Below are 16151 nucleotides of genomic sequence, written 5' to 3' on the forward strand. Positions count from 1 at the left end.
ATAAAGGAAACATCAGTAAGCTGTCAGTTCTATAGTTTACCAGAGTTTAATAAGGAAATTTCTTTAATAAGATTATGTTTAAAATGGAGTTGGTAGCAAAGAAAGGAGTAATTGCCTATCACACTATAAAAAATCAGTTTCACATCTTTGGAATGTTTCTTTACACTAATTTCCACATTGTTTGAACTTAAATTATATATACACAGAATCAAAAAAGCAAAAGATCATCAAAAAGCACTCCCCCCCTCCCACATGCTCGAGATTTTAAAGCTGGAATTGGATGGAAATGTATCTCATTATTAACACAAATGTTAATCTAAACACATATTCAATAGAATTTTTTTGTTTTAATAGATCTTAATGAGGATACTGGAATTAATGTGAAAGTTTTTGAATTTTCAGTGTTGATGGGACAAGTGATTGATTTCTCCGTCCCCTGATCTCTGATGCCGTCAGTCCCCTTGTTAAGAAGATTGTCATGTAGTTCAAAATAAATAAATTAATAAAGTAAATGCCCGAGAATCTTTTCCAGAAATTGTCAGGTCATACATTTGCAACTCTCACTGGATATGTGGGTTGGGTATTTTAGTTGTGTACAGTGGTTATAGTGTTATTGTTTATTTCACTCTTTTAATAATACAGCATAACAGATGCTGAAGTCTTTTTGGCACTTAGAAAATTGCAGTGAAACATATTTTGCTGTATTCAGAAAAAGGATCTGTTGACTTTAAAGAATACTGATCTTCTAATATATAAAAATGTATCAATTTATTTTAGGAAATATTTTGAGAATTCTAAATCAGAATTTGCTTCTGAATCTTTCACAATATTACCTTTACTTTCTCTTGTACATCTTTCAAAGAGGAGAGTCAGATGTATTGACCCCAGAATCCCATTGACTGTTTGAGCTTGTTTGTTTGTTTGTTTGAGAGAGCGAGCACGTGCATGCGTGTGCACCAGGGTGGGGAGGGGCAGAGGGAGAGTGTGCACGGGCTGCAAGCTCAGGGTGGAGCCTTGATGCAGGGCTGTCTCACAACCCTGAGATCATGACCTGAGCCAAAATCTAGAGTCACATGCTTGGGGTGCCTGGGTGGCTCAGTCCTTAAGCATCTGCCTTCGGCTCAGGGCCTGATCCCAGGGACCTGGGATTGAGCCCCTCATCGGTCTCCCTGCTCCACTGGGAGCCTGCTTCTTCCTCTCCCACTCCCCCTGCTGGTGTTCCCTCTCTTACCAGCTGTCTCTCTCTCTGTCAAATAAATATATAAAATCTTAAAAAAAAAAAAAAAAAGATGCTTAACCAAATGAGCCACCCAGGTGCTCCTTATATCATAATTTTAGAAGAGAAGAAAAGTCTTCTAGATTTGGGGGCCGGCGGCGGGGGGGGGGGGCAATTTATGGCCAAATAAGTTTGGAAAACACTACCTTGCATATCCACTTTAGTAAAATTGGAGTGAACATTAGTCTATTTTTGACCCTGAGAAGTTCTGTAGTAAAGAAACTTGTTTAACCTTGTTAAACCTAGCATTTCCCAAATTTATTTCATCTCAACACCTTGTACAGTATACAAAAGTTTATAGCAGCATTATTCTTAATAGTTAAAATGAGGAAGCAACCCAAATGTCCATCAGCTAATGAATGGATAAACCAAATGTATCCGTTTAAAAAAATTGTAAGTAATCTCTGCCCAATGTGGGGCTTGAATTCACGACCCTGAGATCAAGAGTCGCATTCTCTACCAACTGAGCCAGCCAGGCGTCCCAAAATGTATCCATTTATATATATATATATATATATATATATATATATATATATATATATATATATATATATATTTAATATACCTGCTCAGTGGAGAATTATTTGGCCATAACAACGAATGAAGTGCTGATACACAGTACAACATAGGTGAATCTTGAAAACACTATGCTAAATGAAAGAAGCCAGAGACAGGAGACCACATATGGTATGATTCCATTTGTATGATGTATCCCTAATAGGCTAATTCCTAGAAACAGAAAGTAGATTAGTGGTTACCATGCCCTGGCGGTGGGGAAGTGGAGAGCGTCTGCTAATGGACTCAGGTTTCTTTTTGCGATAGTGAAAATGTTCTGCAATTAGGCAGTGGTGATGGTCGCTCAACGCTGTGACTACTAAAAGCCACTGAATTGTATACTTTAAAAGGGTGAATTTTATCATGTGAATTATATGTCAATAAAGCTGTTATTTAAGAAATAACCATAAGAAAGAAGCTATAGCAACAAGAAGCCAAGAAATCATGAGGGCTTAAAATAAGGTCGTGGGATGGAGAGGTACTGGAGCGTGGAGGGGTGAACTGTAGAGTCCCGAAGACTGGTTTTTACCCACAGGGATGCCTAGTCCCCAGGCCCAAACCCTGAGGAGACAGGCTGATGAGTCCCACGGTGCACAGGTCTGTCTAGCAGTGGCTAGGTTCCCCGAGAATGGAGTCCTATACACATGGCCAATAAAAATGCTTTCACAACAACCGTTGCTTCTTCAGTCATCTGTAGCCAACAGGGATGGCCAAAGCAGTGCACAGATTCATAGCCTTGCCTTTGTGCTTTCCGTAACTCCAAACATTTTTCATGCTGCCAGGTGAGTTTGAGTAACGTGGCTGTCAGCACTCATCAGGGTGAGGGACCCTGTGGGGGAAGGCAAGAGGGCATGGCCCTCGCCTGCTGAGCACATAGTCCTCTTGCCCTAGTATGATCCACTCAAAGGCTGTCCTCACCCTTCATGAGAAAGACAGTCAGGTGACCTGCCACAGAGGGCAACAGAGCCACAGGGGATATAGATCTGGGAAGGTAAGCACAGATTTTTGGATTGTCTGATTTTTTGCCATCATGTGGTAAAGGCAGACTTCTTGGAGTTGGCTTCACATTGTAGTCAGCCCCTTGGCTCAGCGCGGGGAATGCTTTAACCTACCTCTTGGATGCCAGGGTCATGATATGCCCTTTATAGCCGAGGATGGTGCAGCCAATACTAAGGCTGTTCTTCCCTTTTCTTTACTCTCCCAGGCCGGAGTCATGGTTGGCAAGAATGTGAGGAACCCCTGAAGAGTTCATTACCGAGTGAATGCTCACAGGAGGAACTTCAGGTGAGGCAGAAATGGCTGGTCTAGTATCTCACGTCAGTGGACTCTTTCCCTACCCCAGAACCATTTCCTGTGTCAAGCCGAAGCCTTAGTGGAGGAGCCAGTGTGTTGCTGAGGTTCCTACCAGGCAAAGGGAAAACTGCATCCCAAGGGGACTGTGTCTAACACAGAGCGGCTTAACAGAATTCTTTTCCCTAGTACGGATTTCTGAGGTAGCTTGGAGAGGAGCAAAGAGTCTTGGTCTTGGAGTCTTAAGAGCTACCTAACTCTAGGCAGCCTTGGAGGGGCCGTGTGAAGTGGCACGGGCTCTCTGGAGTCTCACTGAGCGGGGTTTGAGCGCGAGGGTGCCTTAGACCAACTCTGTTTCACGTCTGGAGCCTGTGCAGCCGGGATGGTCGGCAGGATTGTTAGGAGGACTGGGCGTGATAATGTATGGAGAACACTTGGGGTGTGGCATAACTGCCTTGCATACAGGTCACTTAACTTTTCTAAGATTGTTTCTTCTTCAGGAGTGAAGACGATGCCCTGTGACTTTCAGGGTAGTTGAGAGGATCAAATGAGATAATGTATGCAATTATACTATACCAAGATTTGATTGAGATTTAATTAGAGAAGCCCTTCCCAAGGACCTTGGTAATCTGTTCCAGAGTTTAGCACTAATACATTTATCCTTACATGGAACTAGAATTTTTCCTTCTTTATTATTGTCCTTTTCATCTCGCTTGGCCTTCCAAGAACCCAAAGAAGTTCATTTGTTTCATGAAAATCTTCATGCACTGAAAGATATATTCCATTCACCCTAGCCTTTAGGTTTAAAAAAAAAAAATCTTGATTATTACTGCAATTTTCTTATCTGTAATTCTTTGTTACTTTATCCTAAAATGTTTCTAACTTTTCCATTGCTTCTGGTGGCCAGAATAAGAAATGGTCTTTGAAAATTTCTTAGGCTAAAATATAGGGGAAAGTCTACTTTCTATCCTCGATTCCCTATTAAAATACCTATATTTTTTATTATAAAAGTAACATCTCTTTATATACATTTTGGAGAAGAGGGAAGGAAAATCGCCCACAGTTGTATCAGTACAATTAGTAGTTTTATGACTGCACATCTGGTTATTTTTATATACATATTTTATGTATCTTTGTAGCGTATCTGTCTTTATACATATCTTACATGATCGCAATCATATACAAATATGACTCGTAAATGTTGTTTATATTGCTGCTTGCCTTTAGCACCTATCTTGTAGAATTGTAAGCATTCAGTGCTTTAAGTGCTTAGCACAGCGTCTGGCATAAAGTTAGTGTCAGTAGGTGGGAGCTAGTTATTCTCTGACATTTCCTGATGGGTGCCCAGAAGTGGATTTACTGGGTCAGACCTTTTAGGCTCTTGATACATGGCACCTGCCACATTGCTTTCTAGAAGCCGTTTCAGCTCCTCAGGCCCTTGGCGGTAAAGAGTTTCGCTGTTCCTCATTAGCACTTGGAGCCCCCCCAGCACCTCTCTGCTTTGTTTTTAGGTTTGGGAAGCTAATTTAGTAGTTGCAGATAATGCCTCGTTATTGAAGTGTCATTATTTCATAACTACCGATGTTGAACTTGTCTTACACTTACTAGCAATGTTTCCCCTTGTAGGGTCTGTCTACGACCTATTTAACAACCGGAATCACTCAATGTTTTCTTACTGAATTACGTAGGCTCTTTAATAAAGATATTAATCCTTTGTCATATGGACTACAAATATTTTTCCTGACTGTTTTCTTCTTATTTTGGTTATGATTTTTTAAAAAATTCACACATGCACACACACGTGCACACACATGCACACACATGTGCACACAGGTACGCACAATGTGATCCATTCCTCTGTGCGTGACCCTTGCCAGGTCTGATGGTAGTAGCTTGAGTCCAACAAGAGAGACTCCTCCCATAGTTACACGGGTTCCCGATAGAGCGGTCACACATCTTGTGTGGTGAGAGTACACAGACTCTTCAGAGGCCCAGAGAACACATTTCCCTTGATTTGGGGAAAGAGAGTAGAGAAGGAAGGAGCTAACAAAACTATTGCTTGGTTTTTTATAATAGGTGATAATTTCAGCTCTTCATGATTGTAATCTTCTACCCATTCTCCATCCTTTCCTCTGGGACTGGTGTTTCTGAAGATAGCATTGCTGATATTTATTTGGCAAGTGTCTGGTCAACCATCATAGGCTTCAGCCGAGTTCTCTGAAGAACTCCCACTCCCACCTTTCCCGATGCACCTTCTTCACAGGTTTTCTTGCAAGAAGATGCTACGTCTTAGTGAGATTTGGGGACTGAGGGCATGGGGCTCTTCACATGGATGAAATGCTGGTGAATCTCCCTTCTCCTACTACCCTGTTAAATTTAAACTTCTTTCCCTGCAAGAGAGTGAGCAATCCTACCTGGTACCCAGGGAAGCCTTGTGTGGATATCCTTCGTAGAGCAAAGTCGGTCTGTATGTTCCCTCGCTACGGAGTCGTGTCCTTTCTCATCATCAAGGTCTGCACTAAAGTCTGTACTCGAGCCCAGACGGCTGATGCGTGAGAGCAGGGGCGGGCCTCCATGGGGCTGCTCATCACTGCGGCCAGGAAGGATGGTGGCACACAAAGGCATTCCATTGGCTTCTGAGTCTAGATCTATAAATATATTTATTATAATATAACAAGAACTTAACAATAAACATATACTATGTACAATACCATTACAGAGAACCCTGTTTTATATCATTCACAGAAATAGCCAGTTTTGCTCCAGTGTGATAAATGAGGAGAAACGGAATTGCAATGTCATCTGTGTTGAGTCTTGCTGACCGCTAACACCTCCTTTGGAGGCAGACGCTCACCAGCGCTAACATCGGCCCTGCCCCAGGCAGTTAGAAATTTGTGCTCCAGTCCTTGGGTTCACACTTGCACCCTGTTTGACATAAATACTTTAAATGACATACAATGTATGTAGTTTTGTGCTTATTACTTTTTAAAAGAATAAATAATATTAAAAACTGCATAACGAAGCTCGGTATCTTGTCCAAGTGGGGGCCACACTTGCAGTGCTAGAAGTCGATGCCCGACAGTAGAATTGGAATTTCGTGTCATCGAATACCGAAAGATGGAAAGCATGTCCTGTCCTTTTCTCCTTAGAAATGGTTTTTATCATGAAATGACGGCAAGTTGACTTCCTGGATAGAAAAATGGCGAATGCGTATTTGGTACCAACTTCAACTAAACAGCGCAGTGGCGGCGGCTCTCTTCTTGCCCTGGAATGGAAACTGATCACCGCGTGAGGTTTGAGGGTCTGAGGACTGGCAGGAAGGCCTTTCTGTCATGAGCCACGGTGTGACCTCCCTCTTGGCTTCCCTTTCTCTGGTTAATACGCTACAGGAAGAGTGATTCTGCTCATGCCCCCCCAGGCCTTGGCTGTCGTGGCTCCTCTACGAAGGCTGTCCCCATCCTGAGAGCTCTTGTGGCAGGTGCCTTAATATATAGCTATAAATATCAAAAATAGTCTCCTGTGCTTTGTAGACATTTATTTCTCCCTCCCTCCCTCCTTCCCTTCCCACCCGGCCTGGGTCCTCAGCTTTACCTCATGGAGGGAGCCGGACTGGTGTCATGAGCCAGAACTGGTCTCCTAGAACAGAATCTTCTTTGACACCTCCACGAGGCACAGCTCTTCATGGGGCTGTCCAGGAGTTACATTTTTTAAAAAATAAAATGGGGGCCCTCACCCCCACCCAGGAGAGATCCTCTATTCTGCACATAGAAAAAATTAGAGCAAATGCCCCACTCTGGCCCTACCTACAAAGAGCTTTGGGAATTCCCGCATATCCTCTCATGGCCTCCTCCTTCTCTCAGTACTTAAAAATAGCCTTTTTGTTTATCAAGAAAATGCCTTGGAAATCTAAATAATTCATATCGGACAAGAGAAAGCTAGCACAGTCACCTGTCCTTCTCCAGCAAAAACACGGTAGAAAAACCTGTGAAGGACAAAGGTTCTCCCAGCTGTCCCTGCACGGCCTTGGCTGCCCCTGCACGGCCGCTCCAGCCACGTCTGGCTCGGCACGGGTGGCTGGATCTCTCTTTGGCCCGGGGGGACCAGGAGCCTCCTGGGCCTTGTGCCGCACACAGTATTGTCCCTTTGCTTCTCTCGGCCACTGAAAAGTGTAGATTGGTCAAAAACGAAAGTAGGAATCAAAGTGATAAGGACACTTTGATCTTATTCCAAGAGAGCCTGACACCTAGTATTGTCATAGGATAACTGATCTATGGTTGTTTAGGGATCAAGCTTGCTCTGCGGGAAGGAAAAATCAGCTTCTCTCTCCCAGTTGAAAAATATGTGAAACTCTATTGCACCGGGCAGAGCGAGCGCCTCCATTCAGAGCAAGTGCCTTTGCAGGAGCCCCCAGGCCCGGCTGCTCGGATGGTTGTGGTTCCTGCCGCTTGGAGCGCTATGCCCCCGTTTCCCCCAAAGGCGAGGATGATTTTCTACATTCAATGTAGAGAGTATTCAAAATGTTTAGCGCAGTGATTCCCTTGATTGTGTCTATCAGCCTCTTACTGGTGTTGCTGAACATCCATCATTGTGAGTAGCGGCTGCCTCACCAGGCTTGTCCAGTCTCATCGTGGGCTTCCTGCTGACGTCAGCCGCTTTGAATATATTTCTTTATCACGACGCAGCCGTGTCTGAAAACGGGGCAGGGCATGTGGGGTAGTAGGGTCCACGTGTTGGTCGTGGGCTCGTAGGCTTCCATGTTGCCCAGGGCAGGCCCCTCACTGCTGACAATGCCTCCGGTGGCATAAATCTTGCCGTCAAGCACCACAGCGCTGTCAGGGGAAGCGGGGACAGAATTAGCCACTTCACTTCCACCTTGGGCCTGGAGGCGGATTCTTAATACCCTGTCCCGGGGCAAGCTGCCTCTCCCCCTTTGCAGAAGGCCTAGGGGCCCTCACTGCTTTCCTCCGTCCTGTAACCCAAGCTGGTTTAAGAAGAACACCTCTCCTCTAGGGCCCGTCGGGATGCCGTGTGTCTACCGCCCCTGGCGCTGTGGGGGACACTGCAGACTGGGCATCCCAGGGCCTGCCGCACCGCCGAGAGATGGCGGGGGAACGGCCTCGTGTGTGGGCCCTCGAATCCATTCATGGAGCATCATGTCGTGTTGCCCATATGGAGGCTTCTTACCGCTCCGATCGGGCAGAGAACACGGCTCGCAAGGATGGTGGCGGACAGGACCTTAAGGAGCTACATCATAACTGAACACGGACTTCCTGACGGGGACATTCACCCTTGCCCAGGCGCTCAGACTCCAGGCTCCCTGCTGTGACGGCTGAGCACAAGTGACCTGGTGCCGCTGCCCGCTCGTGACTGCCAGGGCCCGGCGGCCTCTCGGCAGGGCTGTTACCATGGCAGCCCAGGACGCCTTCCGTCCCATGCGCCCCGGGCTCGGTCCTGTTGTCTCAGTCAGCTGTTGCCATGGCCAGAGCACCACGTCCTGCGCCTGTCTGCTCTTCCTGTCTCCCTGCATCTCAGCTGCCCCGTCCCACGCGCTGCCAGATCCACGCGTCCCGCCCCAGTTTCTCCCTCCTGTCAGCTAACAGCCCCGTCTTCTTGACTGGCCCCTGCCACTGAGCAAATATCCTTGCAAAGTCACCCACCTCTTTCCGAAATTCTGAGCCTGGAATGGAACGCGGCGGTCTAGACAGCTTACCTGAAGTTTCCAGCCTCCTCCCCTGCTGTTGCATGCCACCTGGGGCCCTCAGATTGCTCCCTGGGTGGCACATCTTTCCCCTGCTTGTCTTGCAAGACCCAGCTTACAGCTCCTCACAGGCAGGAAGTCTTTCTGTGCCCACTTTTAGTCTCCGACGAGGCACGGAAGTCCTTGAGATTGGTGCTCAATCTCCAGCTGTCTTTATTGCGGACAGTGTAGTCCGAGTGGCTTGCACACTGCCACTATTTGGAGTATGTAAGGCCCAAGAATTGTAGAAGCTTCACGCTAATAGGAACTTAGTGGGTATCTAGTCCAACTGCCTGCTTCATCAATAGGAGAAGTGCCCCAGAGAGTGGAAGTTGCTCGTCCAAGGTCATAGGACAGCTTAGTAGTACGTTACAGCTTTTCTAGCTTTGCTGCACCGACAGTGGGTGCTCGGACTGAGGACTTGGTGATTACCTCTGCGTGGGCGCAAGATGTCTTCAGGAAAGATCTGCTATACACATATTGAAAATGGGGTTTCTGGGACCCCTTCTTATTTCCTTAATCCTCTTAGTCTGGGAAGGGATGGGGCTAGAAGAGCAAGGTCTGCTGTCTCACTGCCCAAGGTGGTTCATTTTTCTGGGCCACAGGGCCAGGCAGACTGGGAACCAAGCCACACCCTGACCTCTACCCCTCTCTTCCCGTGGTGGTTGGTCTGCGTGTGTTTCTGCCCCGTCAGCTTTGAGACTCCAAGGCAGCTGTGCCTTGTACCGCTCCCTGGATCAGGTGGTCAGAACATCCCTTGAAAAGCCACTTGTCCCATGTAAGGTCTTGCACAGACACGGCCTGGCACTACCTCCCCTTTGTGAGGGGGCAGGTGGTCCTGGGGGAGAGCTGTCCTCATAGCACTGCCGTCACCTATCCCCAGAGAAGCACCTGGGTGCCTGTACGAAGCCCTCCATTCCTGGCTTGGAGATGGGTCAGCTGAAGCCACAGAGTCGGGCTTGTGGGCCACGGGCTGCCCCTGGGCCCTTCCCATTCTGCCCTGGCCCTCGTGTCCACACCTGTGCTTGGGCAGGGGGCTGCTCTGGCGCTGGGAGTGGCTCTGGTCATTATCGTGATCGTGCTCAAACCTCTCCTGTCGTCTTTCCCTCCCTGCCCTCCTCCTTCCCAGCCCGAGCTGAACGACCGTGGCCCTCACCTGCAGAACTGGCGAGAGTGATTCATGTTCGGGCCTGCCTTAATGTTCCCTTTCTCGGGGTCGTAGATGGTGGTAGCTCTGGCATACGCCCCACCCAGGATGAAAACAAAGCCATTGAGGGTGACGGCCGGAGCGTACTTGTTGTCTGTGAGGAGAGCAGGGCAGGCAGGTCAGAGCCTGTCTTCCGGGCCGCCCCCTCCCCACCCTTTCCTTCGCCAGTGGGCCCTCCGGAGGACGGACTCTGGCAGGACCTCCAATGTCACCGGTTAACCCGAGGACGAGGCCCGGGGTCAGGAGGCACCTGGCATGCGGACGAGCGGGCCCTTCGTCCCGCTGTGGGGTCTGTGGCTCTGCCTGGCCTGGGGGCTTGCCCCCCCCCCCAGCCCCCGGACTTGGGTCTGCAGAGCCACTGGGCTTAGCTGGCCCTCTGGGCTTGGGATGCTGACACAAGGCAAACAATGAGGAGGGGATGCTGCCCTGGCCCCAGGCTGAGCGGAGAGCTGGTGCTCACCAATCATCGGGGACTCGATAAAGCTCCATGTGTTGGTCTGTGGAACGTAAGACTGTAGGACCCCCGCAGCTCTGCCTGCTTCGTTCACGCCACCAAACACGTAGATCTTGCCGCCACACACCGTGGCTGCTGCGGAGTGCACTGCCTTGGGTAGAGGGGCCACAGCCTCCCATTGGTTGGTAATGGTGTCGTACCTGTCGAGAGAGGAGAAAAAGAGCCCAACGTCAACAGTGGGCCTTGTGCAGGGCAGGGATGATGACCAAGGCAGCGGACGTTGGGGGGCACCAACCTCTGCTTCCTGCCCTTGGCATCACTGGCATAGCCCAAGATCACACACAGCTGGGGGCACTTGGAATGGGTCACCCAAGGTCACCTAGGATCTGGCCCAAACTGGCCCTCTCAGCCTTCCTCCTGAACCTCCGTGGGCTCTTTTTGCCTGTCTCGACCTCTATGCTCACACAGGGCTTCCCAGCTTCTAGGCCCCTTCATCCTTCTCTATCCAGCTCCTTATACCCTTTGCCCAACAGTGCCGCACTGAGCATCTCCTGTACAGCCAGGCTCTGGGCTGGAAACGGGAAACGGGGGGCTGGACCAGGGAAGGACAAGAGGAAGTGGGAACAGAAGGCAAGGTGAACGGATGGGGTTCAGTCGTTAACTGATATTGTCACTAAGGCAGGCAGTTACCTAGGATGACTCAGGGTCTCAGGCGTGGGAAATTGGCGGGAGGGGGCACTACTCAGGGGACAGGGAATTGAGGTTGGGGAGTTTGGAGGAAAGAGATGATTTCAGTTTTATTCACGGGAAGTTTAAAGCACCTGTGGGTAACGAGCTGGGGATGTGAGGGGGAGAGTTGGTGGCAGGCAGCGTTCGTATTCAGCTCTGGGATCACTGGCACAGAGCCGGCAACTGAAGGGAGTTCACATGCAGCGTGTGGACAAGAATAAGGCTGAGGACCCTGGGCGAAATCCGGCCTTTAAGAGGGGAGCTGAGGGGGTCCTTGGAAGACAGCTCCGTGGGTGGGGGATGTGGTGAGAGGTCAAGAAGCCCCAAACAGGTTCCTGGAGGGCTTGTCAAGGGTACTTTAAGTGGAATGGGAGGTGCAGAGCTATTTGTGTATTGAGGAGTGAATGGGAAGGAAGGCAGTGGCCACGACAGGTAGAAATTTCTCTGGGGCGAAGCTTAGCTGGGAAAAGGGGCAGAGAAGGTGGAACCTAGAAAGGCATATGGAACTAAGAGAGGGCTTTCATTGGTGGCATGCTGATAAATGTTTAGAAACAAGCTCCCCAGGGAAAAAGTCCTGCTATGTAGCACTTGCTGATTTCTGTGATGTGAATCCTGTCGGCTGATTTCAAGCTACCAATGGAACATGGCTGAACGTGGCACTGGGAAGAGACACACGGCAGCATAGTGACAGTATCCCCACCATATACATAGCAGACACGTCTGGCCTCCAGAGCATAGATAGCACAGAATAGAGTAAAAAAAAAAAAAAAAGGTAGTGATGAGTTTTGAGTATGGATTATCTTCGTTTTTAATATAATTTATTTAGTTCTAAGTTTGTAGGATTTAATTTTTACTAATACCTGTAACTATCAACAGGCTTGCAGAGTTCCTGAAGGTACTCTCAGGAGCCAGTATGAACGAGCTCCAGCACACCGTGGTTTTGTTTTAATTTTAGGGGGACAAGTTTACTTATGTTTACACGCTGATAGGAAGGAGCCCAAATGGATAAGAAAAGATTAAATACAGATGAAAGAGAGAGGAGAGCTGATAAAGGGAGGCTCTTGGGGGGGGGGGATGTAGGCTGGATCCAGAGTGGAGAGGGAAGTGGTGTCCATGCGGGCAGGAGAGAGGAGGACAGGATGGCGTGATGGTCAGTTCATACGCAGGAGTGATGGCAGGGAGAGGAGAGAGTTCTTGACGAATGGAGCCACCTGATCTGTGAAGCAGGAGGCAGCATTGGCAGGATATTGGCATCCATAGGATAAGAGCCTTGCTGGGGGAGGAGGAGATGAGGAACACGCGCTCTTGATAGCAGGCGAAACTGTGGACAAGGGCCCTGCAGCATGAAGGGCCCCGTAGACGTAGGAGGACTTCAGTCTGTAGTGGGGCCAATCTACAAGACGGTGGGATTTTCTCCACCAGCGTTCAGCCCCCTGGAGGTAGGCACGGAGAAGGGGCAGAGTCACAGGATTGAACAGATCTGCGGTGTATGTATTGCAGGACAAAGTAAGAGCATGGAGAGGTGATGGAATGTGAGTACCAGACAAAGCGGGGACAAAAGTGACAACAGGAAGCAGCTGAGAGGGGCAGACTTGGGATCAAGCAGACTGGCCAAGAAATTGTGATATCTGAGGTCGCCCTGGGCAGCTTTTGGGTCTCCGTTCTCAGTGTCCCGGTCAATTGTTCCTGCGGGGCTGCTCTCACCAGCACTCACTCTGGACCTTCCACTTGGTGGCCCATCTCCTGCTCACCACATGGCTTGTTCACCTGTTCTGGACCCGAGGGGGCCTCCACTATGGGCTGGGTTTTTGCCAGCACTCCTTTCCTGGGAAGCGCGTGGGGCCCGCTTTTTCCCATGAGGCTCCTTGGGGCACGAGGCATAACAAGGTCACGGCTTAGTGATCCCGAAGATGGCCTCTCCCAGCCGGTGCCCCAGGCTCTGAGACAGGGATGAGGGGACAGTGGTGAGATGCCCAGCTCTGTGCCTGCGAAGACTCAGGATTTGAGAAGAGGCTGAAGTACCTTACAGGGCAGCAGGGGCTGATTCAATTAAGCCCCAGACGAATGATATGTGGCTAATAGGCAATGGAGTAAGTGTCTTTTTGGACAGTGTCAGAAGTTCAGGTATCTGTTTTTTAAGCCAATATGGCAGGGATCCAAAGAGCTCCTGCAGAAGGAGCTGGGTGACAGTGGAAGATTATGTGGCTGTTAGTCTTCAGGCTTTCTCGGTATAATGGCACATTCCGCCAAATGCGAATTTCCCGAGAGCTTGTTATTCCAGGTGGCTGATTGCCAAGCCACAAGCCCTCCGTCAGCTCAATCTGTCAGCCTCCTGCTTGAGAAGGATATGCTAATGACATGCAAATGACCCTGTGGAGTGAGGCACTCTGCTATCATTTATCCGGTAACCACAGCTCGTGCAATATATTGCTATGAAGTATTAGACCCAGTTATTTATATAATGATATAATACAGGTTTGTCTATTGCACTGTTGTTTTAATCTATAATTATATAATCTTGCTCTATTCCTGTAATACAGTAATGTAATATAATTATAATGTACCATATATCTCATTCATTATCAATGTAAGAGCAATTTGTTCCATTAGTGCTTCCTGGGGAACAAAGCACCCTCGTGTCTGTCCCCATTACACTGACCTTCTTGTCACCCTGAATTCTCATCATTGCCACCATGTGGCACAGAATTTACTTGCCCAAAGGGGCTCCAGCTATGTTCCTCGGGAAGCAGTGGGCGTCCCCTCTGCCTGCATCCTCCACCCCACCTGTGTGCACACCACCCAGAGGTCTTCGGGTCTGAGTTCTGTCCCTGCAAGGACAGCCGCAGGTGCCAGAGGGCTGAGGAAGGGCTTAGGGCACCTTGTTGTCCTGGATGGCTCCCCCATCTATTGAGGTTCCCGGGGTGGTCTTGCTCACACAGTGCCCTAGCTGATATTTCTTACTGGAACAAAGGCCCAGCCCCCCAGGGAAGGCCAGTAGAGGCTGCTACCGGACCTTGGAGAATTGATCCCAAGCCGAAGGGGAGCGGAGCTTGTCTCCCCTCTTGGTGCATTTGATCCTCGAACAAATCCCTGTATTTATCAACAAGTATAAGTTTGCAAAATGAGTAATCAGCATCTTAGCAGATTAAAAATAGCTGACAAAAGCAAGACAGGATGACAGATCTAGCTCAGTTTACTCCTACATAGAAAACGTCTCCTTTTTCATGTGTTTATTATTGGATGACAAACGGCTGGAAGCTGGTGCTTCTGGAAGCCCTGGGACGTGAGAGCCGTGCAGTGGGCCCCACGGAAGGCTGTCGGCATCAGGGCTGACCCAGGCTCAGCAGCAGTGTTAATATCCTCATAATCACACAGGGATTCCCCATTAACTCCAAATCAATATGACAATTAAATGTCATTACTGAGCCATCTCTGGGCTCCACTTGGGGGAGTTAAAAGCCCACAGTGAACATCCAGAGCTTGTCTCACTCTGAAACTATCTTTGCTGTAACATTTGTCAAGTGTCCAATTAGCCACTGAGGGAAAAATACAAATTGAGGGGTACGTGTGGGTCCACAGGCAAAATGCTGTCACACGGGAAGATGTGCTTTCCGTGACAGCTGATGACGTGGGCCAAGGGCGGTGGGCAAGCAGGAGGCGAGGACGTGGAGAAAGGGCTCTGGTGATCTTAGCTGTGGCCTCCCAGGTTGGGACTTGGGGCCAGCTCAGCCTAACTTGCCGCTGTTGGGGGCACGAGTTTCTCCAAAAGCGGGACTACTCTGAGGCCTCCCCAGCTTTTGCTGCTGACTCACGAGCCTTCCTGCGTTCTTTCCATGGCTCCTCCCCCAGGTGTCCGTTCTGGGCAAGAATGGTCTCCAGTTCAAAGGGAAAGATGGAGTATTTGCACCCTGAGAAGTGCCCGCCTCAGCCTGTGCCCCTCCTGCCTATGCCCGATCCCTATACTCTGTGTGGCCAGTTGTCAATGGGCCTCAGCGAGGAAGCCAACCTGGGACTTCCAGCAGAGGGCAGGCTCACGCACACGGTTCTCCAGCCCATGGCTTTGTTTCCGCTTCTGGAGAATTCCAGATGGTTGGCCAGACCTGCATGCAGTGACCATTCCCCGTGTTGCAAGAGGGAGGAAGGGGCTCCCCGGTGTGGAGCCTTCAAGCTCGGTAGGGACGTGGAGGCACAGTCAGGGATGTGACACCCATCTGGGCCATCAGTTGCAGACTTGCCCTACAGCCCCCGCAAGTCTCTGGGCTGGGAATTCCAGTCCCAGGGCGCCTCCTAACTGCCTGGTCAGGCCAGCCAAGCCCACAGTGGGTCTCATGCCCCCAGCTTGTCTGACCAATGAATGGGACAAGAGTGCCCCACCTCAGGGGTGGGGCAGCTCTCATCCTTCCTGCTGCCCTCTCCCCATCCTCAGTCCTCACTCTTTGCTGTGTTTGAAGAGCCTGCAACTACCGCCTTACAAATGTCCTGTCTCGGCTTGGCCTCAGCTGGGTTGGGGCTGGGTGGGAGGAGCAACATGCTATTAGCTTTTGTGACGTGACTTCATTACCTCTCCACGTGGTCCACGTTGCCTGCCACGCCAAGTCCCCCGAGGGTGTAAATCTTCCCGTCGTAGACGAGGCTGTTGTGCCGACAGCGGGGGACCGTCATTCTGGAGACAAGGTTCCAGTTATCGAGCAGGGACATGTAGCACCAGACATCGGCCAGCGTCACCCCCGATTCCATGCCACCTGTAGGCGGTACGGGAGGTCCAGAGAGCAGGCGGGGAGTAAGGAAGGGCCCACGGCCGCACCGGCCCAGCCCCAGGGGCAGGAAGAGAAGGTTTCACCTGCAAAGTGGACCTTTCTGGGCCTTGGCTTTCCTTAGCCCTGGTGTGGGAAGAGGAGTCCCT

At 49.6% G+C, this 16151-nt stretch overlaps 1 protein-coding gene and 1 long non-coding RNA gene across 5 annotated transcripts in view; one reads left to right on the plus strand and one right to left on the minus strand.

Moving 5' to 3' along the window:
- Positions 1 to 1859: 1859 nt before the first annotated feature.
- On the plus strand, positions 1860 to 6135 carry LOC130543191 (uncharacterized). Its single transcript, XR_008958351.1, has 2 exons — positions 1860 to 3115; positions 5867 to 6135. It is a non-coding gene; the product is annotated as an uncharacterized LOC130543191 (long non-coding RNA).
- The window catches only part of KLHL29 (kelch like family member 29), a 302647-nt gene continuing 292254 nt past the window's right edge, over positions 5759 to 16151 (minus strand). For 3 of the 4 annotated variants that reach the window (XM_044390578.3, XM_026519608.4, XM_026519616.4), the window contains 4 exons: positions 15810 to 15990; positions 10526 to 10719; positions 10015 to 10159; positions 5759 to 7950 (listed from right to left, as the gene is read on the minus strand). In XM_044390578.3, the coding sequence (XP_044246513.2) occupies positions 7767 to 7950; positions 10015 to 10159; positions 10526 to 10719; positions 15810 to 15990 (704 nt within the window). In that variant the 3' untranslated portion in view covers positions 5759 to 7766. The remainder of the gene's footprint in view (positions 7951 to 10014; positions 10160 to 10525; positions 10720 to 15809; positions 15991 to 16151) is intronic. The other variant, XM_026519626.4, reaches the window with a different exon arrangement.

Source organism: Ursus arctos, unplaced genomic scaffold (assembly GCF_023065955.2).
Source record: "Ursus arctos isolate Adak ecotype North America unplaced genomic scaffold, UrsArc2.0 scaffold_8, whole genome shotgun sequence".
Classification (NCBI taxonomy): Eukaryota; Metazoa; Chordata; class Mammalia; order Carnivora; family Ursidae; genus Ursus; species Ursus arctos.